The sequence below is a fragment of the Ranitomeya imitator genome, chromosome 1 (genome assembly GCF_032444005.1).
Source record: "Ranitomeya imitator isolate aRanImi1 chromosome 1, aRanImi1.pri, whole genome shotgun sequence".
NCBI classification, from domain to species: Eukaryota; Metazoa; Chordata; class Amphibia; order Anura; family Dendrobatidae; genus Ranitomeya; species Ranitomeya imitator.
The window spans coordinates 395,164,442-395,190,899 of record NC_091282.1 but is presented as its reverse complement, the minus strand read 5'-3'; the positions used below and the strand labels follow the sequence as shown (position 1 = coordinate 395,190,899).

General features: G+C 40.0%; 1 protein-coding gene across 1 annotated transcript; it reads right to left on the bottom strand.

Moving 5' to 3' along the window:
• Window positions 1-13,317: 13,317 nt before the first annotated feature.
• S1PR3 (sphingosine-1-phosphate receptor 3) lies at window positions 13,318-25,111 on the bottom strand. The gene is made up of 2 exons (XM_069762165.1): window positions 24,925-25,111; window positions 13,318-14,942 (listed from the first exon to the last, which is right to left on the bottom strand). The coding sequence occupies exon 2, from the start codon at window positions 14,790-14,792 to the stop codon at window positions 13,656-13,658; it is 1,137 nt and encodes a 378-aa protein (XP_069618266.1). The 5' UTR covers window positions 14,793-14,942; window positions 24,925-25,111; the 3' UTR covers window positions 13,318-13,655.
• Between the last annotated feature and the right edge of the window lie 1,347 nt (window positions 25,112-26,458).

The following is a 26,458-nucleotide window of genomic DNA, read 5'->3' as shown; positions in this document are numbered from 1 at the left end:
TGACCAGACACCGGAATGTAAGTATGTAGTGTTTTTTTTTTACATTTACAATGGTAACCAGGGTAAACATCGGGTTACTAAGCGCGGCCCTGCGCTTAGTAACCCGATGTTTACCCTGGTTACCAGTGAAGACATCGCTGAATCGGCGTCACACACGCCGATTCAGCGATGTCAGCGGGAGATCAGCGACCAAAATAAAGTCCTGATCATTCCCCAGCGACCAACGATCTCCCAGCAGGGGCCTGATCGTTGGTCGCTGTCACCCATAGCGATATCGTTGCTACGTCACAAAAAGCAACGATATCGTTAACGATATCGTTATGTGTGACGGTACCTTAAGACTACAACAGATATTAAACTAGCTCAGAATCACTAGGATCCGTTGAAGCGTTTCAGAGTTATGACCTCATAAAGAGACAGTGGTCAGAATTGAAAAAAATGGCCTGGTTAGGAAGTTGAAAACAGGCTTCGGGGTGAAGGGGTTAACCCTCCATTCCAAATATAAATTATTATCCACCACTGTGCACCCACTAACTATAAATAGTCACTTTCCCCATTTAATATAGAAATTAATTAGCACCTGTACTCTTTCCCCCAATTCATTACCAGTCACTTCATCCTCAACGTCCCCCACTATGTACCTTATGCTCTAACCCTAACCCTGATTCATTATATTTACATGCTCCTCCCACCCCAATTCATTGTCATGTCTCTCACAACCTCTATTCATTATCAACTTGTTCTCCCCCTAGATCATCATTTTCTCTCTCCACCCCCCTTCAAGTCATCATTTGCTCCATCATTTGCTCTCCCCACCCCCCACCTTCAATTAAATTGCTGTCCCCATCCCTCACACTGAATTCATCATTTGCAGTCCCCTGTCCTCTTCCCACTTCATTGTTTCCAGTCCCCCAGTTTAATTTGAAGTCCCCTTACTTCATCCATTACAGTCCCCTATCACCCCATCACTTCATCTGCAGTGATTCCATTCCATTTCATCATGTGCAGTCCCCCTCAGACACACTTCATCATATGCAGTCCCCTTCCCCCCACTTTATCATGTGCAGTCCCCCTTACCCCCCACTTCAACATGTGCAGTCCCCCTTACCCCCACTTCATCATGTGCAGTCCCCCTTACCCCCACTTCATCATGTGCAGTCCCCCTTACCCCCCACTTCATGTGCATTCCCCTTTACCTCCAATTCATCATGTGCAGCCTCACTTCCCCACTTCATCATGTGCAGCCCCAATCCTCCTTCATCATGTGCAGTCCCCCTTACTCCCCCCACTTCATCATGTGCAGTCCTCCTTACCCACACTTCATGTGCAGCCCCACTCCACTTTCATCATGTGCAGTCCCACTTATCCCCCACTTCATGTGCAGCCCCACTCCCCCTTCATCATGTGCAGCCGCACTTACCTCCCACTCCATCATGTGCAGTCTCCTTTAACTCACAAACTCTATTATGTGTAGCCCCACTCCCCTTAATCATGTGCAGCCCCACTTACCCCGGCTCCATTATGTGCAGTCTCCTTTAACCCTTAAACTCCATCATGTGCAGTCCTCCTTACACCCCCCACTTCATCACTTGCAATTACCCTCACTCATTGAATTCATTTTATAAAGAAAACAAAAAAGTTTTTCATACTTACCTCACAGTCGCTCCCCTCCAGCACCTCTCTGCATCCAGCATCCAGGACATGTCGGCGCGTGCGCGATGATGTCATCGCGCATGCCTTACACCTGACCCGGAACTACAGAGAACAAGGAGTGAGCAGGAGCTGCGTAGCCATCACGGTTGGACGGCCATACACAGCTCCCGACCCGGCTCAGACGTGTTAGCTGATAGACTGTGATGCGGCTGTGTTTGCTGCCGGCCGCATCACAATACAGCAGATACGGCCGGGCAAAATTTGCTGAGCATAGCCATCAGGCGGCTGGCCCTGTACAGCTGCTGAGTGAGCGTCCCAGGGGGTATTTCAACTGACCTAGCCCGCCCCTGCTTATGATGTATATGGTCATCCTTCTGTCTTACAATTTGTATGGTTATCCTTCTGTCTTACGATTTGCATGGTAATCTGTCTGTCTTATGATTTGTATGGTCATCCTTCTGTCTTACGATGTGTATGGTCATCCAACTGTCTTACGATTTGCATGGTCATCCGTCTGTCTTACGATTTGCATGGTCATCCATCTGTTTTACGATTTGTATGGTCATCCTTCTGTCTTACGATGTGAATGGTCATCCTTCTGTCTTACGATTGGTATATGTCTGCTGTTTCTATTGCAAATTCTCAAAAATGACCTGGGGATGAGGCTACACCAGGGAATTCACTTTACAAAGCCAATAACTCAGTGAGCGTTATGTTAGGATGAAAACAATCTCTTTGACTATGCTCCTTGGTTTACCCAATGACAAATCCAGTACTGAAGCAATGATTTCACTCTCCATTTGGGGACAATTTCCAGATATAAATCACAAGAGCAAGCAGGCTGGGGGCAGATTTGGAGCCAACAGAGAATGCGTGCAGGATTTAGGTTACAATTGTAAATGTATGAATGGATAAAAGCAGATTATAATGCAATGTACGACTTGTTAAATTCTGTTTACATTAGTGTCTTTGGCTTCTGTCCACGACTTAATGAATACTAACAGATCCCACTGAGTTTTTGGCCCGTACTGTTGACAAGAGGAATAGAATGTGCTGCTCTACACCACTCAAGATGGAAACCCATGACTAAGTAAACAATCCCACTGTGAACAGTGCCAAAAATGTGATTAAATTATTGTATTTTTAAAGTAAGTTAACTTTTTTTTGTAACATATCGACATATGAACTGACTTCCAAATGTGTTCCAGGTGTCCCCGAATTAAGGCTACGTTCACATTAGCGTTGCGCCGCCGTGCGTCGGCGACGCAACGCGCGACGCACGCTAAAACGCGCGCGTTTTGCGACGCGTGCGTCGTTTTCCGACGAAGATCGGACGCACAGAAAATGCTACATGTAGCGTTTTCTTGCGTCCGACGCTAGCGTCGGAAACGACGCACGTGGCGAAAAACGCCACCAAAACGACGCACGCGTCCCCTATGTTAAACATAGGGGCGCGTCGCCGCTGCGTCGCCGCTGCGTCGCCGGCGCAACAGCGACGCACATTGGCGGAACGCCAATGTGAACGTAGCCTGAGTGAGCGCTAAAAAATAATTCTGAAATAGCCAAAAATTATAATTTCTGACATATTTTATTTAATCTACAAAAATACATTTTTTTGCATAATGTGGTGTCATAAACATATTATATTATTAACAGTGATGTCATAAACATTATTCCATGTCTTAAAGGCGAAGGAGGATATAAAATCTATGTACAGTACTTGTATAGATAACGAGTTCTGGCACATAAAAACATAGTGGTTCATATCATGCAGCTCAACCTCTAAGGCGGATATATATATACAGTACAGACCAAAAGTTTGGACACACCTTCTCATTTAAAGCTTTTTCTGTATTTTCATGACTATGAAAATTGTACATTCACACTGAAGGCATCAAAACTATGAATTAACACATGTGGAATTATATACCGTACTTAACAAAAAAGTGTGAAACAACTGAAAATATGTCTTATATTCTAGGTTCTTCAAAGTAGCTTCCTTTTGCTTTGATGAATGCTTTGCACACTCTTGGCATTCTCTTTAAAGGTTCAAGAGGTAGTCACCAGAAATGATTTTCACTTCACAGGTGTGCCCTGTCAGGTTTAATAAGTGGGATTTCTTGCCTTATAAATGGGGTTGGGACCATCAGTTATGTTGTGCAGAAGTCTGGTGGATACACAGCTGATAGTCCTACTGAATAGACTGTTAGAATTTGTATTATGGCAAGAAAAAAGTAGCTAAGTAAAGAAAAACGAGTGGCCATCAATACTTTAAGAAATGAAGGTCAGTCAGTCCGAAAAATTGGGAAAACTTTGAAAGTGTCCCCAAGTGCAGTGGCAAAAACCATCAAGCGCTACAAAGAAACTAGCTCATATGAGGACCACCCCAGGAAAGGAAGACCAAGAGTCACCTCTGCTTCTGAGGATAAGTTTATCCGAGTCACCAGCCTCAGAAATCACAGGTTAACAGTAGCTCAGATTAGAGACCAGGTCAATGTCACACAGAGTTCTAGAAGCAGACACATCTCTACAACAACTGTTAAGAGGAGACTTTGTGCAGCAGGCCTTCATGGTAAAGTAGCTGCTAGGAAACCACTGCTAAGGACAGGCAACAAGCAGAAGAGACTTGTTTATGCTAAAGAACACAAGGAATGGACATTAGACCAGTGGAAATCTGTGCTTTGGTCTGATGAGTCCAAATTTGAGATCTTTGGTTCCAACCACCGTGTCTTTGTGCGACACAGAAAAGGTGAACGGATGGACTCTACATGCCTGGTTTCCACCGTGAAGCATGGAGGAGGAGGTGTGATGGTGTGGGGGTGCTTTGCTGGTGACACTGTTGGGGATTTATTCAAAATTGAAGGCACACTGAACCAGCATAGCTATCACAGCATCTTGCAGCTGCATGCTATTCCATCAGGTTTGCGTTTAGTTGGACCATCATTTATTTTTCAACAGGACAATGACCCCAAACACACCTCCAGGCTGTGTAAGGGCTATTTGACCAAGAAGGAGAGTGATGGGGTGCTGCACCAGATGACCTGGCCTTCACAGTCACCAGACTTGAACCCAATCGAGATGGTTTGGGGTGAGCTGGACCGCAGAGTGAGGGCAAAAGGGCCAACAATTGCTAAGCATCTCTGGGAACTCCTTCTAAATTGTTGGAAAACCATTCCCGCTGACTACCTCCTGAAGCTCATCAAGAGAATGCCTTCAGTTTGAATGTACAATTTTAATGTATGTACAGCTCTGGCAAACATTAAGAGACCAGCACATCAAAACCCTGTCATGGGTAGCCCAATCTCCAGACCTGAACCCCATTGAAAACCTCTGGAATGTAATCAAAAGGATGATGGATAGTCACAAGCCATCAAACAAAGAACTGCTTAAATTTTTGCACCAGGAGCAGTGTGAAACACTGGTGGAAAGCATGCCAAGATGCATGAAAGCTGTGATTAATAATCATGGTTATTCCATAAAATATTGATTTCTGAACTCTCCCTGAGTTAAAAACATTAACATTGATGTTTCTAAATGATTATGAACTTGTTTTCTTTGCACTATTTGAGGTCTGAAAGCACTGTTTTTTTTTAATTTTGACCATTGTCAGAAAAAAAATACAAAAATTATTGCTTGGAAATTCAGAGACATGTTGTCAGAAGTTTATAGACTAAAAGATCAATTTACATTTTACTGCAGTGGTCTCTTAATTTTTTTCTTGAGTTGTACATTATATATATAAGGGTTTACCTCCCTTCTGAAAATACGTGTGAGTTTTAAGGCGCGCTTTCTTTAAATATATATATTTAAAGAAAGCGCGCCTTAAAACTCACACGTATTTTCAGAAGGGGTATATATATATACAGTGGGGCAAAAAAGTATTTAGTCAGTCAGCAATAGTGCAAGTTCCACCACTTAAAAAGATGAGAGGCGTCTGTAATTTACATCATAGGTAGACCTCAACTATGGGAGACAAACTGAGAAAAAAAAATCCAGAAAATCACATTGTCTGTTTTTTTAACATTTTATTTGCATATTATGGTGGAAAATAAGTATTTGGTCAGAAACAAACAATCAAGATTTCTGGCTCTCACAGACCTGTAACTTCTTTCCTCCACTCATTACCTGTAGTAATGGCACCTGTTTAAACTTGTTATCAGTATAAAAAGACACCTGTGCACACCCTCAAACAGTCTGACTCCAAACTCCACTATGGTGAAGACCAAAGAGCTGTCAAAGGACACCAGAAACAAAATTGTAGCCCTGCACCAGGCTGGGAAGACTGAATCTGCAATAGCCAACCAGCTTGGAGTGAAAAAATCAACAGTGGGAGCAATAATTAGAAAATGGAAGACATACAAGACCACTGATAATCTCCCTCGATCTGGGGCTCCACGCAAAATCCCACCCCGTGGGGTCAGAATGATCACAAGAACGGTGAGCAAAAATCCCAGAACCACGCGGGGGGACCTAGTGAATGAACTGCAGAGAGCTGGGACCAATGTAACAAGGCCTACCATAAGTAACACACTACGCCACCATGGACTCAGATCCTGCAGTGCCAGACGTGTCCCACTGCTTAAGCCAGTACATGTCCGGGCCCGTCTGAAGTTTGCTAGAGAGCATTTGGATGATCCAGAGGAGTTTTGGGAGAATGTCCTATGGTCTGATGAAACCAAACTGGAACTGTTTGGTAGAAACACAACTTGTCGTGTTTGGATGAAAAAGAATACTGAGTTGCATCCATCAAACACCATACCTACTGTAAAGCATGGTGGTGGAAACATCATGCTTTGGGGCTGTTTCTCTGCAAAGGGGCCAGGACGACTGATCCGGGTACATGAAAGAATGAATGGGGCCATGTATCGTGAGATTTTGAGTGCAAACCTCCTTCCATCAGCAAGGGCATTGAAGATGAAACGTGGCTGGGTCTTTCAACATGACAATGATCCAAAGCACACCGCCAGGGCAACGAAGGAGTGGCTTCGTAAGAAGCATTTCAAGGTCCTGGAGTGGCCTAGCCAGTCTCCAGATCTCAACCCTATAGAAAACCTTTGGAGGGAGTTGAAAGTCCGTGTTGCCAAGCGAAAAGCCAAAAACATCACTGCTCTAGAGGAGATCTGCATGGAGGAATGGGCCAACATACCAACAACAGTGTGTGGCAACCTTGTGAAGACTTACAGAAAACGTTTGACCTCTGTCATTGCCAACAAAGGATATATTACAAAGTATTGAGATGAAATTTTGTTTCTGACCAAATACTTATTTTCCACCATAATATGCAAATAAATTGTTAAAAAAACAGACAATGTGATTTTCTGGATTTTTTTCTCTCAGTTTGTCTCCCATAGTTGAGGTCTACCTATGATGTAAATTACAGACGCCTCTCATCTTTTTAAGTGGTGGAACTTGCACAATTGCTGACTGACTAAATACTTTTTTGCCCCACTGTATATATATATATATATATATATATATACTGTATATATATATTTAAAGAAAGCGCGCCTTAAGGCCGGCTTCACACTCAGCGTATGAAAATACGGTCCGTATATTACGGCCGTAATACGCTGAAATGTCCCGAAAATAGTGGTCCGTAGCTCCTCCGTAGGCAGGGTGTGTCAGCGTTTTTTGCGCATGGCATCCTCCATATGGCATCCGTACTGCGTGGTTTTCTCGCAGGCTTGCAAAACCAACATACCGCTATAGAAATGATCCATGTGTCCCAAAAAGAAAAAAAAAATATATATACTGTCTAGGTAAGTTCTAGGTAAGTTCCCACGATCTATGAACAGCCAGCAGAGGGCGCCTCACCGCAAATGAAGCTAAATATAGCTCATTGATCTATATTTAGACTCATTCCCCGGGGTTTTGCAGCGAGGAGTAGCATTGCATTAGCAAAGCTCCTTGCTGCAAAATGTTTTAACCCCTTCAGAAGGATTTACATCGTTGGACGTTACAGATCTGCGGAGGGTAAGTATATTGTTGGTTTATTATGTTTTTTCTTTCACAGAACGAGGGTCTTCAGTGACTGGATTGGGCGTAGATTAAAATACTCCAACAACCATTGTTTTTATTTCATTAAAATAATTTTAAATAATGTGTTTGTGTTTTATTTAACCCTTTACTACAATTGGATTAATAATGGATAGGTGTCATAATTGACGCCTCTCCATTATTAATTAGGCTTAATGTCACCTTACAATAGCAAGGTGGCATTAACCCTTCATTACCCCATATCCCACCGCTACACGGGAATGGGAAGAGAGTGGCCAAGTGCCAGAATAGGCGCATCTTCCAGATGTGCCTGTTCTGGGGTGGCTGGGGGCAGATATTTTTAGCCAGGGGGGGGGCCAATAACCATGGACCCTCTCCAGGCTATTAATATCTGCCCTCAGTCACTGGCTTTACTACTCTGGCGGAGAAAATTGCGCGGGAGCCCACGCCAATTTTTTCCGCCATTTAACCCTTTATTTTAAGAGCTAGAACGGCCAAATTTTTCAGATACACTCTACTGACATTAGTAGTGTGGAATCTGCAAAAAAAATGGAGAGAAGACATGGTTTACTTTATGTAAACCATGTCTCAAATCATGTCGGGTTTTAGGAAGGAGAAAGAAAAAGCCGGTAATTGAATTACCGGCTTTCAAGCTGTATAGCGCTAATATATATACATATATGTGTCTCACTGACATATATATATATATATATATATATACCTATTCTATGTGTACACATTTATTCTACCTATTCTACTGTAAGCTGTCAGTGTGATTTTACTGTACACCGCACTGAATTGCCGGCTTTTCCCTCTAACAGCGCTGCGTATTTCTCGCAAGTCACACTGCTTGTCCGTGTGTAATCCGTATTTTTCACGCTTCCATAGACTTTCATTGGCGTATTTCTTGCGCAGTACGGTGACAAGCGCAGCATGCTGCGATTTTGTACGGCCGTAGAAAGCCGTATAATACTGATCAGTAAAATACGGCAGATAGGAGCAGAGGCATAGAGAATAATTGTGCCGTATTTTTTGCGAGTTTTACAGACGTAGTTTCTGCGCTCTTACGTCCGTAAAACTCGCAAGTGTGAAGCCGGCCTAAGACTCACACGTATTTTCAGAAGGGAGGTAAACCTAGAGCACATACCATGAGTAAAGTAAAGCATATATTTTCCACAGACGAGGTTAAGTATAAAAATAAAATTAATTTTAATTTGAGATTTTGATAAAATGAATCCATAATTCACAGCTACATAAAAAAACCTATAAGAATAATTTTAAATATTACTTAGTAGTATAAATATTGTTTTTGCATACAATTTAAACCATATGGAATACAATGCATAAAAGACCAATGCTATAATATTCATCTTTTAGTCATTTAAGGTTTCTTTTTAAGTGAGAAAGTTTCACATATATTGCATTAAAAAAACAAAAAAATAACAATAAAAAGAACCCAGAATACTCAGGTGAGCAGTGGGAATAAAATAACACTTTTAAACCGGTGACAGGTCCTCTTTGCCATACACAGAAGCTAATCTCACCAGTCATCGCCCAGGGCTTTGTACTTAGTTCTGATAACTAAGAAAAAACAACAACTGATAGAAAACAAAAAATGTGTGACAATTAATGTGCCAGGAAATGATGACATATCAAATCTCAACAGTCAACACGAGTGTATGTGCCGCGACAATCAGTTATGCCTAAAGTGCGTATAACTAAAAACAATATTTGTTATGGGTGCCGTCTTGCCAGGACAACCTATTTCTACATGCTACATGTACAGACTTTTTAGGGTGCGGTTGGCTGCACAAGACCCCCTCAATTAGCCAGAATGGAGCAGCTTTTTTTATGATTGATGTCGCCCATCATTGTATTACTTTAGTTTCCACATAGTGGACACTCCAGGACAAATCTTTGGCTAGCCTTAGTTTCTGAAGCCAAAACATCTGATAGCTGGTCAGCCTTTCAATTAAAGAGGAGCTATCTTGGAGAAATAACCTTTTTATTGGAGTTCCTTGGTGTACGGTATACTAATACTAGTATGCTAAGGAAAGGCTACTTCTATACCTTTACTGGTAATATTTGGTTTACCAATAGATTGTATTGGAGTATTGGAGTCAATAGGAATGTGATATCACAAGCAGAACAACCTAACCAGCAGTGTATGTGCACACAACAACTTTTTTGAACAAAAACTGCCTGAAAAAGCACTAAAAAAATTGAACATATGCATTTCTATGTAAAAACAACTTGGTGTTCAAATTTCCAAAGATGCCAAGCGGTTAAAAGAAATGAGCTGACCATTCGTCTGATGATTTTCACTTCTGTCCTTTACAATAGAGGCCAATGGGAAGGCTCAAAAGTCACCCGAAACTATTTGACCATTTTGCCAGTAATTTTGCTTCAAAACCTGATAGCAGATTCTTCATTGTTCAATGGAGTTTAAAAAACAACTAGAAAAAAATCAGTAAAAAAGGCACCACAAAGACGAACACAACAAAACCGTAGGCGGTCAAAAACACTAAATAATCACCAATGAAATGACCAAAAAACACTAAAACAACAACTTCAAGAAAAAAAATGCCAGTGTTTCCTGATGTGTCTCCTCTTGAAAAATTTGGTGAGTTTGCCCATCTGTAAAAGATGACATATGCATATACCCTTATAATCCTGTCATGATTACATGATTGCAGAGAAAAAACTGGTGAAGGTGATAGATTCCCTTTAAGAGAATTTCCTTGACCAAATTCAGCAAGTTTAGCATTAGAATTTCTGCTTGTAAATTGTAATTGATGAGCTTAATTTTAGTTTAACTAAGCTACCCCAAATAATATAATTATCCCTTATGACATTTAGGATTTTGTAGTGTCCTTACAATGAATGGTGCCATCCAAAAATAATTGACTTTTAATTATAATGCACTGACAAAATAATATTATTATGCAATTTACAAGTTTTATAGTACTATCTTTGTTGATATCTATAAGTTCCACGCTTATATTTTTTCTTTATGATATGTCACACTCTCGTTATGTTTGAAAAATAGCATTATTAATGGGAATAACTGTAATATAAAGCTACACATGGCAAGGAATAATAGAAAACATCCAACAGAGCCAGAAGTTGTTTTCCGTTAGCTACAAATCTAATGCGACATCTATAATACAAATTGATATTGTTCAGCAGAGAACATGAAGAAAAAGCAAGACGAATCCATCAAGCTACCATTGGAGCAACTGAACACTTGGAAACAATCAGATTTCTAATGTGCTGATGGAAACATTGTACTTCTGAATGATGCACTTGTCAAACTAATCATCCACTCACAAAATGGAAAAAACCTAATGCATCTTGGAGCGGTGGTTGGCTAGTCGTCTCTCCCTCTTGATCCCTCGGATGGAAATTTGGTGTAATGACGGGCAAAGTGCTTTCGCTTGTTCTATCGTGAAGTATTGAATACTTGAACCAGATCTATCCCTAAAAAGTCATTTCCTCTGAAGAAATACAAAGAATGCTACTATAGGTAATTCATTTAACCATGAAGTAGTTTATAGCTTACCAGATATAATGGGTACATTTTGAAGTCAAAGGTAAAATGGCGACAGTAAAAGATGCTGCTGAAAAATATATATGGTATAAATTAGCAATGGAAGATCAAATGTATGTACTAGTCATCAAGAGCATTTATGGTGTAGACCTATGTGAGAAATGACAAATTGGGCAGCATGATGGCTCAGTGGGTAGCCCTGCACCGATGGGGTCCTGGGTTCAAATCCCACCAAGGACAACATTTGTAAGGAGTTTGTATGTTCTCCCCTTGTTTGCTTGGGTTTCTTCCGGGTTCTCCTTGTTCCTCCCACACTCCAAAGACATACTGAAAGGGAATCTAGATTGTGAGCCCCATCGGGGACAGTGATGATAATGTACGCAGAGGAACTAATGGTGCTATATAGGTTTAGCCAAGTTCTTCGCATCCCTCATGTACATCAGTTTTCCTTTTGGTTGTATTGCCAATGGATCGCTCGCATGACCTACATTCATGAAGACATTTTCTTCTCCAGCCAACACCAAGCTCCATAAAGCAGTGTTTTTCACCTCTACTTCTCAGGATCCCCTAACCAGTCTTGCTTTCCTTAGTATTTGCATCATTGATACGAAAGACTTGGGAATCATTGCAGGCATTCTCCATGGGATGTACTGAAACCATGACCTTTTGGTGTGATGTGAGGTCTAAAGTTGAGAAAAACTGAAATAAGGAGTTGATGGATTTTTTAATGATAATATTCTTCAATAAAGTATTGACCCCTTAGTGCAAAATCACATACATCTACGTGGTGGTGGAGGTGACCACATGTCGAGAGAGCTCAGGAGCACACACACATCTGATGCTATGAAATATAGCAGGCAACAGTGTCTTACTGCAACGGCTGGAGTGCGATCTTTGACAGCTACATTTAAATAGGACGCACACCAGTGTTTGCTCACAAGGCTCTGATTGTCCCACTATGATGTGATTAGATGGGTTATCTTGGCAGTCAATGGCATGCTGAAGACCCCCATTGTTGCCACCTTGGTACGTCACTAGCTGGGCTTTATAAGAGACCAAGGTTTTCACTATATATTGCAATACGTATAGTATAAGTGATCAGACGATTACAGGTTGAAATCCTTTAAAGGCACTAAAAAAGTAAAAAAAAATAATACAAAAAGTTTCAAAAAATATAAAAATAAAAATACCTATAAATTTCCCCTATTAAAAATAAAGAAACAAAAAAATAAAAAATAAACATACTTAGTATAATCACATCAATAAAACGGAAGTCTATCAAAGCATAAAATGAAATAACCCATGCAGTAAGAGTCGAAATGAGAAAAAAAGTGAAAACATCAAAATTGTGTTTTTTCCAGTCGCTACTCTTCCCTAAAAAGAATGCAATAAAAAGCTAATTAAATTTCATTCCCCGAATTGCCATCAGTAAAACCATCAACTTGCCAACGCACAAAAAACAGCTCAATCGTCGGAAAATGATAAATGTTACACCTCCTGGAAAATGGCGACACAAACCAAAAATGTTTTGAAGTTTTTACACCATTTTAATAAAAAAAACAAATGTATTCCGGTTTGGCATTTCCAGGTCATACTCACCTGGAAAATCATGCTTCAGACTCATTTTTACCATGCATGCCATAAATACACCCTCCTACCCCCAAAATGGCAAAATTGCATTTACAATTTCACTGCAATCGGAATTTTTTTCTCTTTTCCAGTAAATTGTTTCTTAAAATGAATGTCATTCAAAAGGCAAAAAAGGGGGCAAGTTGTAGTTTTAGTGCTTGGTCCAGCACTTAGTCTCTGCCACTGCCACAGTCTCTGTTGTTTGTGCTAATGCTAATCATTGAACTCAATGACTCATCTACATGGGCAAAGCCGCTGTGCTCACTGATTGCCTGCAGCGCTATCGTTGTGATGTCACCGCTGCAGCCAAACATCAGAGAGCGGGTCAGCGGCAGAGACCTCAGATGCGTAAGTAATACTCGGATTGTTTTTCTACAGCTGCTGCTGTGAAAGTTTTCTGAAAGGGGACAAGCCCTTTAAATGTAACACAAGTCATGCACATTACAATACTGTATAGTGGGTCTGGGTAATAGTGATAACACAAAATGTAAAAACCACCTATCTCTTTAATATAGTTCAATGTTTCCGTGTGTCATGTATCACATACAGACCGGACATCTGAAGGTACTTATATCACTAGCGTATCTTATAATGGGCAGACATAGAATTGACAAGAGGAAGGAATTCTTCAATGTAATGGTGTGGAGCATGCACTTTATTTCCTGAGTTGGAACACTTAATGAAAACATCGGAGTCCATGCATTAAATAGAGAAATACATATTCTTGTAAAATCCACTAAATTGTCATAATTTAAGTGCAGAAAGAACTGTAGAAAATATACAGTTTCCATGTTCCGGAGCTCCTGAGCGCAGAGCTGATCGTGTGTCATTTGATGATGTTCCCATTGTGAAATGAAGATTCACTTTTGTCCTCTTTACTTTGAAAATGAGACTGTATAAAGCCTTTGTGTTTCGGGGAATTGCTGCTGCTGCTGTTGCTGGATTTGCTCTTGCTCTGATCCGGAGTTTGCTGAACTGGTAAAGACCTTGAGGTACTCGATTTGGCCAAACAAGCGCACACAAGGCGGAAGAAGGCCCGACGCATCTCTTTGCTGGCCAGAGTATAGATCAGAGGATTTAAGGCTGAATTGAGTACAGCTATGGCAATGAACCACTGCGTTTTATATAAGATCAGACACTCTTTGGCTTTACAGGCAACGTCGATCAATAGGAGGATAAATAACGGAGACCAGCAGGCGATGAATACTCCGACCACAATGACAACTGTCCTCAGCAGAGCCATGGATCTCTCCGAATTGCTGTGATTTGTGACTCTTCTGCTGCTGGACTTTACTAAGACATAGATCCGTGCGTATAGGATGACTATGGCAATCAAGATGACTATGAAAATGCTGATGCAAAAGCCAACATACTTTTTCGAGTACAATGGTAGCACCGTGGAGCAGTCAGCCAAGTTGTTCCGACAGTTCCAGCCAAGGATCGGTAAGGCACCCAACGTAAAGGAAATAAGCCAGCAGGTCCCAATGAGGAGAAATACACGGTACTTCTTGTTGGCGTCATAAGGCCTCATTTTTATCATTGTCAAATGCCTTTCAATAGCAATGGCCAACAAACTGAATGTGGAGGCACCAAGGGCCACAAACATACTGCCCTCGCGTACGAACCATGCGGTCAATGAGATATTACAGGTGTTCGCTCCGGACATCAGGATGTTTACTATGTAGGCAATGCCGGCTAATAAGTCACAAAGTGCTAAGTTGCCAATGAAAAAGTACATTCGGTTGTGGAATCTGTTATTTTTCCATATGGCGATCAGTACCATGAGGTTTTCCAATACTATAAAGCTGCATATGATCAGAAATAACCAACTGGTTTTGTCTATCTGATCACCGTTGCTTTTTAGAGATCTCCCCGTGTAGTTGTAGTGAAGTTTGATAGTAATGTCACATTTCTGGTTTTCTTGGACAATCAGACTTGCAGAAGTTAAGTATTCAGCCCCCATAGTAGCTCGGAGTGTAGAAGAGTCAGCCGCCTGCAATGCTGTAATTTAAACACAATCCACAAGAGGGCAGTGGAGCCACATCTTCTGCAACTTCTCTTTAGAATGAACTGTAGGGAATAAGCTGGGCATTCTGCAACCTAGATGGAAATGCTGCAAAATAAAACAAAATAATTGAGTCGTCTAGCTTACAAGTAGTTATAAACCATACATTTTTTCCTCTTACTTATTTCTCTTGTCTGCAATAAACAAACTTAAAAAATCCCCAAAAAATCTATATATTTGGCCGATAAACATATATCTTGTTATTAGAGAAGATCAATTTTTTTTTAATTTCTAACCGAGTTTAGGAAATTTCTCTGCAGCAATTAAGTTCACAATGAAATGCAGGTACTCCAATTGCCCTGAAATGTTGTCTATCACATTTTGAGGGCTCCTAGGATTGTATCCAATCCCTTTCAATCTGTTTAATCTGCAAAAAAAAAAAAAGCCTTGGTAATATCAAAGTAACCTCACCATAGTAATGGAGGGTAACCGCTAGTGACTAAGAGTCAATTTAATAACAAAGACGCTGACAGACTTTTCTTGTCATTTAAAAAAAAAAAAAAAAAACTGTCCAAAAATTATCCCTCCTAGTTAAGTGTGATCAGGCAGTAACTCAAACTGACAGTGTTGCTGTTAGGGCTCATACTCACCTGCAAGAAACTCGGATGAGTCTCGCATGTTAATACCCAGCACTGCACCAAGCACTCAGATCCGAGCGTGCGGCCGCAGAGGAATACATGCAACCGCACGCTCCGCTCCTGAGTGCCGGCAGCAGCGCCGGGTATTGACGTGCGAGACTCATCCGAGTTTCTTGCAGGTTAGTATGAGCCCTTAGAGATAACATTTTCCAGCTGTGACGGCGAGTTATGTACTAGTATATTCCATAACATCCTCCACTTATTCCCCACTAATATGCTTGCCTAATGCAAAAGAGGCCAATCGTGACTTTCATTTGCAAGTACTACTACGCAGACTGTTTAATTATTTTAATTTTGTTTTCCATTTTTTGCACCAAAATTCAGCCTCCTTTCCAAATGAGGTAATAAAAAGCTAAATAAAAGTCCAAGAAGTCAGCGCCTACAACAGGTCTCTGTAATAGTGTGGTGTGTACAGATGTAAAATGTAATTAGTGAAACATACAGTTTGTGCAAAAAAGTTGTTTGTGACACGAACACTATGCAAGATAGTCCCAGTTAAATATCTGGATTTTGGGAAATTTTCTTTTGAACTAAAAAAAAGTAATAATAATTGACAAGCAACTGTGAAAAATATTGTGCTGCATTGCATCTGCTTTCTAGTGCATTATGAATGAAGAACAAAATGTGTGATTCAAATTTAGCAGGACAAATGCCAGCTGCACCATATCATTGATCAATCATAATGCTGCTGCTGCTGCCACATCTCCTATCTTTCTCTCCTCCTATCAATTGAATCTATGTATTATTGGTAGACTACTGCACTCATTTTCGTCAGTTCTGCAGCTATTCAACATATTACTGTCTGGAGTATTTGTCCAATGTTTTGACGGAATCTTGCTATCCTAAAATTACCACAAAATTGTTGCTGCTTTTCCTGCTTAGGCTTTTATACAGACTATGATAGTCCCTCCTGATTGGCTACGCTACACCATATGATGTAATAGCTGCAAAGCATTATGGAGATTCCTGCCCAGTCACTCCTGAGCTCATGTCAAGCTTCTTTGACTACTGATGTAACCTTCTGTAATGTGTAAAAAGTCAGTGGGTATTTTTTTGGGCAATTCATGTAAATCAAATTGCAAAGTATTCTAATTCACAGAGACCTGCAAATTTTATGCAGATTGACTCGATTTTAACTTGAATTGATTCTTTCATCTCTAGTTTTTATGCCACTTTAATCCCTTCCTTGGTAGGTCTGTACCATAAACAGCGAATGCCTCCATGTTGCAAAGCCATCATTTGCATCTAACAGCAGCCAATGATAACTTCTTAAATGTCACTGTCAATCTCTGGTTTAAGATGCCAGGTGTGAGGAGGGTTGCTGTTCCATGTGCCTATGGGCCCTCCATGAGATGATCACGGGGTGCAGATGGTTGGCCATGGTAGATTGGGGCCTGCTGAAAGCTCCCATGCCTGCTGTGACGATGCTCCTGTGAAAACCAGATTGCCCTTGGCTTTGTAGAAAGCTGTCAATGTCTCTATAGGGTTGTATCACAGTAAACAGAACAGTGACCAGACGATCGAACACATACTAGCAATATATATATATATATATATATATAAATATATATATATATATATATATATATATGAAAAAAATTGTATCACCTCCTTTTTGCCTATTAAAACAAAATTAAAAAAAATAAACATTTCATATCACTGGGCCGGTAAAAGTCTGAATTCTCAAAATATAAAAATAAATTAATCCTTAACATAAAAGCCATAAACAGAAAGGCAACCAGCGGAGTTATGCTTTTTTTGGTCACCGGCACCACTACACTGCCAAAAACTGCAAAACTAAGGGATTGAAATATCGTAACAATGGCAACACTAGCAGAAATCAAGCTCTCGCGCAGCTCAGTTGAAAAGAAAATAAAAAAAGTTACGTGTCTCATGATATGGCTACACAAACCAAATTTTTATTTTCAAATTTCTGATTTTTTTTTTACTTAAATAAAATGATTAAATTGTTTTAAATTAAAAAAATAACTTTGCTAGTATTGCCGTAATTGTACTGACCTAAAGAATCAGGTTGCTAGAAAAAAAGTAATAATTGATGTAAAACCTAACTAAAAAAAATTGTGGCATTTTTTCATATTTTTACATTTCACTACACTTGGTAAGCTTTTTTCTCTTCATTTTCCAATACACTGCATGTTAAAATGAATGGTGTCATTCAAAATTACATCTTGTCCCTGTAAAAAAAAAAATAAAATAAGCTCTCATATGGTTTTCGTGAGGAGAAAAATAAAAACGTTATGGCTCTTGCAAAAGGGTGAGGAAAAAACAATAGTGAAAAAATGCGAAAATAACCTTGTTATGAAGGAGTTTTCCCATGGCGGACATTTATGGTATAGCGACGGGATATGTCGTAAACATCTAATAGGTGTGGGCTCCACCCTAGTCCCCCATTATGGTGATTGGAGGGGGTTAGGTTCGTACCTTTCCATTAGCTATTGGCTATGCTGTTCATAATTACTACTCAGCAATCCCTTTAAGACATAGTTACATGACACATATAGTGCTGCAACATTTATGTATAAGTTTGTTTTTAACCAAAACTTGTGGTACGGGATATGTAAACTCCAGATCATCTGTACAATATCAAGGGGCTCAGTGCATGAAATGTTTGCAGAGAACAGGGTCTGAACAGCGGCATAGCTATAGTCAGTGTGCTGCCCCATGGTGCCTCCTTTGTATTGTATCTGTAACACAGACCCTAAAATCAGAGTTTTACAATTTCTGTACTTTCGCAATCATACATCAGTCACTGAAAAACATCAAATTACTTCAGTGTGACATTGGGGGATATGGAAACCCCAGTGTGAAATTGGGGGGGCTGGGGGGGGGGGTATGGAAACTTCAGTGTGAAAATGGGGAGATATGGAAACTTCAGTGTGAAATTGGGGGGGGGGGGGGTATGGAAACTTCATTGTGAAATTGGGGAGGTATGGAAACTTCAAAGTGAAATTGAGGGTATGGACACTTCAGTGTGAAAATGGGGAGATATGGAAACTTCAGTGTGAAATTGGGGGGGGTATGGAAACTTCAGTGTGAAATTGGGGAGGTATGGAAACTTCAGTGTGAAATTGGGGAGGTATGGAAACTTCAAAGTGAAATTGGGGGTATGGAAACTTCAAAGTAAAATTGGGGGGGGTATGGACACTTCAGTGTCAAATTGGGGGGTATGGAAACTTCAGTGTGAAATTGGGGTGTATGGAAACTGCAGTGTGAAATTGGGGGTATGGAAACTTCAGTGTGAAATTGGGGGGTATTAAAACTTCAGTGTGAAATTGGGGAGGTATGGAAACTTCAGTGTGAAATTGGGGGGTATGGAAACTTCAGTGTGAAATTGGGGGGGTATGGAAACTTCAGTGTGAAATTGGGGAGGTATGGAAACTTCAGTGTGAAATTGGGGGGTATGGAAACTTCAGTGTGAAATTGGGGAGGTATGGAAACTTCAGTGTGAAATTGGGGGGTATGGAAACTTCAGTGTGAAATTGGGGGGTATGGAAACTTCAGTGTGAAATTGGGGGTATGGAAACTTCACTGTGAAATTGGGGGTATGGAAACGTCAAAGTGAAATTGGGGGGGTATGGAAGTAAATTGCCCAGTAGACTTTGTAATATATTCATGTGTAAGCTTTTGTACATATGTGGTTTATCCACTGTCTGGGATTTATCCCTCATTCCTCCAAATTCCAACCAAATGTCTGATTCTGGACTAATCCAGACAATTAGGTCCTGGACCAAATATATTAATGTGTCTATTATGAGAATCTAGAACCCTGGAATACTTCCAATGTGTTTTTTTTAAACTGAAGACGCAATTAAGATTAAGACGTGTTTGACTTGACGTCTTATATTGGTAATTGTGTAGATGGAAGTCATTATAGGCGGTTTGGTGCGGTAACTGGCTGCTCTGGGAACCAACTAACGTCGCTCTCTGCCGGATGCTGGACAGGACCCTGATGTGCAGGAAGGCCAGCACCCTGCCTTAGGCTGCGGTTAGCATGCGGAAGCTGCAGGCATGACGGATGCTTTCTTATTTAAATTAGGGAATCATTAGTAATCATATTGAATCCTGTAGAATGACCTGGGGATTTCTAGGACATATAACTCACACAACCAACATTGTTCTTGCCTCCACTCTATATTATAGAAAATTCAGATATTCTCAAAAATATATATCGCATATATAACCTAACATTTATGTGAAATGGGAGCTAACAGCGGCCATATTCTCTCTACTTAAAGCACCACACCAGCATTTTTTTTGCAGTGCTGGAGTGGGGCTACTAAACGTAAGGTCCCTGACCCCAGTTTCTACTCACCTGCCGCCATCTTCACCTTCTATCACCTTAGCTTCTGTTGGTCTCCAGCAGTTTGTGGCCTGCCCGATCGCTCCAGTGTTTCATGGAGTGAACCAGAGGCCACAACTCAATGCAAGTCTATGGGAGCCTTCTTCTGCCTCTCATAGACTTGCATTGAGAGCTTCTGATGTAATTTATGAATTCCGGCCAGTCAGAAGTTGCAGCCTCAAGATAGCGCTGTGGACCTGAGCGGCGATGAAGAAAGGCGAAAACACCAGAGGGTAAATATATGACTTGGGGCAGGGACCTTACATTAGAAGCACCACTCCAGCACTGAAAAAAACAACAAAGTTGGGGCAATGCTTTAAATGAAAAGTTCATACAAAATGTTTTTGATATAAAATTGTATAAAAGACCCCACACGCACAGTTTTGACGTGTCATTTCTAGTACTTGTGCCTTCCTATGGCCTATGGGGCATTGGGCCATTGTTCCCTCCTTGGAAACCAACTTGTTCCTGCTGAACTTTCAGTCAATGTTCTCTTCCCTGACAATGCATTAGTTGTAATTAATGTTTATTCTGACAATCATATAGACCATAAACATCATTGATACATATGTAGATTTGGATTTCCAACATCTTTGTTTTGATCAGCACATCATTGCCCCTGGAAAGATTTGCATGTTTCCAAAACAAGCGTCAATTAAAAGGGGCAATGTTCAGCCATTCACGGAGAACAATAGCTTTGAAACGAGAGGGTGCGCTCACTGCTTACATGTGAAGAGGGTCCAGAAGAATAGCTTTAGTCACAGCTACCCAGCAGCACTGTTAGGCTAATAGGTGACCAGCAGAACTTCATAGCCTGGAGACGGGAATAAAACTGGTCAGAATTGCTGGTAAAGGGGAGCTCTGCTTTATGCTTATGTTTGGGGCACTTTGGGGCACTATCTATCTATCTATCTATCTATCTATCTATCTATCTATTCCATTTTCGTACTATTGCACCAACAGTTGTCTCCTTCTCACCCAGCATCTTATGGTATTGTAGCCCATTCCAGCTTTGTGCAGGTCTATGATCTTGTCCCTGACATCCTTATAAAGCTCTTTGGTCTTGCCCATGTTGTAGAGGTTAGAGTCTGACTGATTAATTGAATCTGTGGACAGGAGTCTTTTATAAAGGTGTCTATGTAAGACAGCTGTCTTTAATGCAGGTAACGAGTTGATTAGGAGCCAGAACTGGTCTGGTTGGTAGGGGATCAAATACTTATTTCTCACTGCAAAATGCAAATACATTTATATAATTTATACAATGTGATTTTCTGGATTTTATTTTTGATATTCTATCTCTTAATGTTAAAATTAGCCTACCCTTAAAATTATAGACTGTTCATGTCTTTGTCAGTGGGAAAACTTACAAAATCAGCAAGGGATCAAATACTTATTTCCCCCACTGTATATACTGTATATTGTGCAACTGACACATTGAACTGTGTGATTTCCTAAAAGAAACCCCAAATGTGCAGTTTTCTGTTCATTTTCAGCATGCAGACAAGCAAGGCGGCCTTCATGGGCCCTGGAGATCATATGTTTATTGATGGAGAACCCTAACGTGACCTACAGATTCCTATGGCTCGGAGACTTTTCTCACGTAACCTATCCTATTTCATCTTGAATTCCCCTGGTGCATTTGCTATAACTACTTCCTCTACAGCAAATTCCATTCTCACCGCTCTTTAAGGAACAATTATTTAATTTTACTTATGATTTTCTTTGCCTAAAATCTATTTAATGATATTGGGGCTTAATTGCCTTATGCCAATACATAGCAATACATAATAATGATAAAAGTGCAGATATTTCTATTAATGTTTTTCACCTTCAGTAACGTCTGTTATCTAAGCTCACCGGCATCTAAATATGATGGAAAGTATTGAGAAAATTGTTAACTTGTGTCTCTTGGATAAACTACAAAACGCTCATAATAGATATTTGGTGCCATAGTATAGCAAATAGTACATAGAACAAAATCTGCTTTATATAATGATTTCTAAGAAGTGTAGAGCATGGCCAACAATATGAACAATGAACCCTACTGTGAGAAACTGCATCGTTCAGCCAAGAATACCGGGCATACTTCAATTCCTGTTACATGCCCAGCAGCCAGCAAGCAACGTATCTGTCGGCTCAGGTAGCTTATTCCTTCGTAGATGCTATCGGGTATCCAACATGGCTGCATGGAAATGTCATTCTGTGCGATTGTTTCTCATATTATTTTCACCTAACCTAAGTACTGCGCGTCACAGGGTAAATACGTAACAAATACATCATTGTTCATGAGGCCAGGCTGGTTTGTTCCTTTGGAATTTACTGACATATCAGATGATTCCAACCTGTAGGGGATCTCAGCACTATAGGTGTCCATGTTCCCATCCACACACACTGGTAAAAGCTTCAACAATATAGAAAAATGCAAACTGTCTCTTCAGAGAGGAGGACGAGAACTCTAGTGCCACCTATTGGAAGTAGCAATCCTAACAGTCAATGTCGACTCTTTAGCGAGCCTCGTCACATTACTTAGGATAATAGCCAAACCAGAATCTCAATTTGCAGACACTGTGTTTCGGGGCACTGCCCCTCATCAGTGCAAAGTGGAGATCTGGTTTGGCTGATTGAGAGGCGTCTGACCGGGATCCAAGAAGTATAGTTTCTCCTTGCTTTAAGTCTCCTCGCCTCGACATGCTTATCGAACAATATAGAAACAAATCTATCTCTATCTATCTATCTATCTATCTATCTATCTATCTATCTATCTATCTATCATCTTTCTATCTATCTATCTATCTATCTATCACATCTATCTATCTATCATCTATCTATTTATCTATCTATCTATCTATCTATCATCTATTATATCTATCTATCTATCTATCATATATATCTATTTTCATTCTATCTATTATCCATCTATGATCTATCTATCTATCTATCTATCTATCTATCTATCTATCTATCTATCTATCTATCATATTTATCTATCGTATCTATCTGTTTATCCATCTAGCTATCTTTCTATCATCTTTCTATCTATCTACCTATTTATCTGTCTATCATCTATCTATTTATCCATCTATCTATAGATCTATCTATCTATCTATCTATCTTCTATCTATCATATATATCTATTATCATTCTATCTACTATCCATCTATCATCTATCTATCTATTTATCTAGCTATCTATCATCTATCTCCTATCTATCATCTATCTATCTATCTATCATCCTTCTATCTATCTATCTATCTATCTATCTATCTATCTATCTATCTATCGATTCTCTCTATCTATTATCTCTCTAGCTATCTATCATCCAGGTATCTATCTATCTATCTATCTATCTATCTATCTATCTATCTATCTATCTATCTATCTATCTATCCCATAGCTATCTATCATCTATCTATCTATCTATCTATCTATCTATCTATCCCATAGCTATCTATCTATCATCCTTCTATCTATCTATCTATCTATCTATCTATCTATCTATCTATCTATCTATCTATCTATTATCTATCTATCTATCTATCTATCTATTATCTATCTATCTATCTATCTATCATCCTTCTATCTATCTATCTATCTATCTATCTATCTATCTATCTATCTATCTATTCATCTATCTCCTATCAGGGTCCTCCCTCCTTCTGTACCTGCTAGTGCCTTGTTTTTTGCTTATGTTTATTGTATTTTCTATATTTGCCCCTTTTCACATGTAAAGTGTTATGGAATAAATGGCGCTATAAAAATTAATAATAATAATAATAATAATAATAATCTATCAATCTCCTATCTATCTATCTATCTATCTATCTATCTATCTATCTATCAATCTCCTATCTATCTATCTATCTATCTATCTATCAATCTCCTATCTATCTATCTATCTATCTATCTATCTATCTATCTATCTATCTATCTATCTATCTATCTATCTATCTATCCCCTATCTATTATCCTTCTATCTATCTTTTTCCGTTTTGTTTAGTGTCTGGAAGGCCATTGGAATGCTAGTCAGGGAAGCGTGCATGCTTTAAGGTATTTTTTCAGGTGCTGTTCATCTTTTTCTATCTATCTATCTATCTATCTATCTATCTATCTATCTATCTATCTATCTATCCCATATCTATCTATCAATATATCTCTATTTTCAGTTCTATCTCTATCTACCCAACAATATTTTCTGAAACAGGAAGTTGTTAGTAATATTTCTATATTTATTATCAGACATCACAAAAGGAAACTGAAAAATCAGCGGAAACCACTAAGTCTCAAGAAATATCCATCTATGATTTATACAATATAAGATTTCTGATAAGATTGCATTAAATGGAAGTTTTTGGATTAGCCTTGGACATTACACGCCAAGAGTAGCGTTCTTACTAGCGTGGCCACCTCATCACACCGATAGTAGCCTAGTGGCCCGGTAGAGACTCAGCTGTAGAAAGCCTTCTACCCAGTGGGTCAGGCCGAGTGATCTGCAGCTATATGTCTGATATAATGCTGAGGATCCTGAATCATCCATCACACAAGCTGTACAAGAAATTTGCCGGAGAAAAACATTTAAAACAATGTGTAAAAACCTAAATGCGGTACATGAGTTCTTGGGGCTGTTCCTGGCAGTGATCACAATCCTACCACTGTAGTCTGTAATTTACATTGAAATCCACAAAATGATGCTATTAACCTCTATTGTGCCAGCACTGATGGGGCTTCCATAGCCTGTAATATTGTGACTGAGTCAATGTTTTTAATTTACTTGAGACATTTTATTGCCATCAAGTTTTAGCAAACAAATGCAAATGTGTGTAAGACAAAATACTCCCAGAACTAACCACAAGTACCCAAAGATAGAGTATGGGATATACACAGAAGTATATATTGTTTATGGACTACTTATACACATAGTGCATAGAGAATATAGACAGATGTTTATGAAACGACAAATAGAATATACACAGATATATCTATATAAATAAAAAAGTATATATAAGGAATACAAATCTATAGATCAGTCACTTACCTAAAGATTAAATAAATCTACGAAAATTATTTCCAAATGAGTTAATCCCATAGATTGCCCCAGGGAAGCAGAGATCAGGATGCAGATATGGAAGAATCCCTGAGATCACAAGAAAGGTTTTCTTCCTCCCTGATGGGTTGTCTGTCCTGGAGTGGAATGCTCTCTGGTCAGTCTGTAGGATGTGAATGTGAGCAGTACATCCCAGCTACCAGAGACCTCCTTATAGAGCCACCTCCTCCTCTGTAATGCTGTCCCTCTAGCTGCTGTGCCCATCAGCCCTACACAATGTGATAGGAATTCTTCTGCAGGACATTTTTTTCAGCGTTTGGTCCAGTTTAAACTCTTATATTTTACTTGTAACTGAACACATTTATGTGAGTGTGTCTGGGCTGCGACATAGTAATGGCGGTTGCACATATACCATTAGCAAATGGACCTTGGCGCCTAACGTCCAACGGCAGCTCTGACAAAAGGGAGAATTGTATAATTGAGGCTATGTGCACACGTCAGGATTAGGGTTGAGCGAAACGGATCGTTCATTTTCAAAAGTCGCCGACTTTTGGCAAAGTCGGGTTTCATGAAACCCGACCCGACCCCTGTGTGGGGTCGGCCATGCGGTACGCGACTTTCGCGCCAAAGTCGCATTTCAATGACGCGAAAAGCGCCATTTCTCAGCCAATGAAGGTAAACGCAGAGTGTGGGCAGCGTGATGACATAGGTCCTGGTCCCCACCATCTTAGAGAAGGGCATTGCAGTGATTGGCTTGCTGTCTGAGGCGTCACAGGGGCTATAAAGAGGCGTTCCCGCCGACCGCCATCTTACTGCTGCTGATCTGAGCCTAGGGAGAGGTTGCTGCCGCTTCGTCAGAAGCAGGGATAGCGTTTGGCAGGGTCCATTAACCACCAAACCGCTTGTGCTGTAGCGATTTCCACTGTCCAACACCACCTTTTGTTTGCAGGGACAGTGGAAGCTACATTTTTTTTTTCTCAGCGCTGTAGCTCATTGGGCTGCCCTAGAAGGCTCCCTGATAGCTGCATTGCTGTGTGTACGCCGCTGTGCAAACCAACTGCTTTTTTCAAAGCACAAATCCTGTTGTTCCTTTCTGCACAGCTATCTTGTTTGTTTGTCCACACTTTTTATTTAATTTGTGCATCAGTCCACTCTTTGTTGCTGCCTGCCATACCTGGCTGAGATTACTGCAGGGAGATAGTAATTGTAGGACAGTCCGTGTTTTTTTTTTTTGTTTGTTTTTTTTAATTCTCCCTAAAAAAATAAGTTGTGGGAGATTGAGATTGGCATTTCTGCTAGAGTGCCATCCGTGTGTGTGCCATCTCTCTCACATAGTGGGCCATAGAAAGCCTTTTTATTTTTCTGTTTTTTTTTTTGGGGGGGGGGTTTATAAATTCTCTCTGAAAAAAAAAAACAGTGGGAGATTAATATTGGCCTTTGGGCTTGTGTGCCAGTCCTGAGTGTGCCATCTCTCTCTCAAATAGTGGGCCATAGAAAGCCTATTTTTTTTTTATTTGATTTCTAA

Bases quoted from the DNA above. Each gene is read 5' to 3' on its own strand.
- S1PR3 (XM_069762165.1), bottom strand. From the start codon at position 14,792: ATGGGGGCTGAATACTTAACTTCTGCAAGTCTGATTGTCCAAGAAAAC.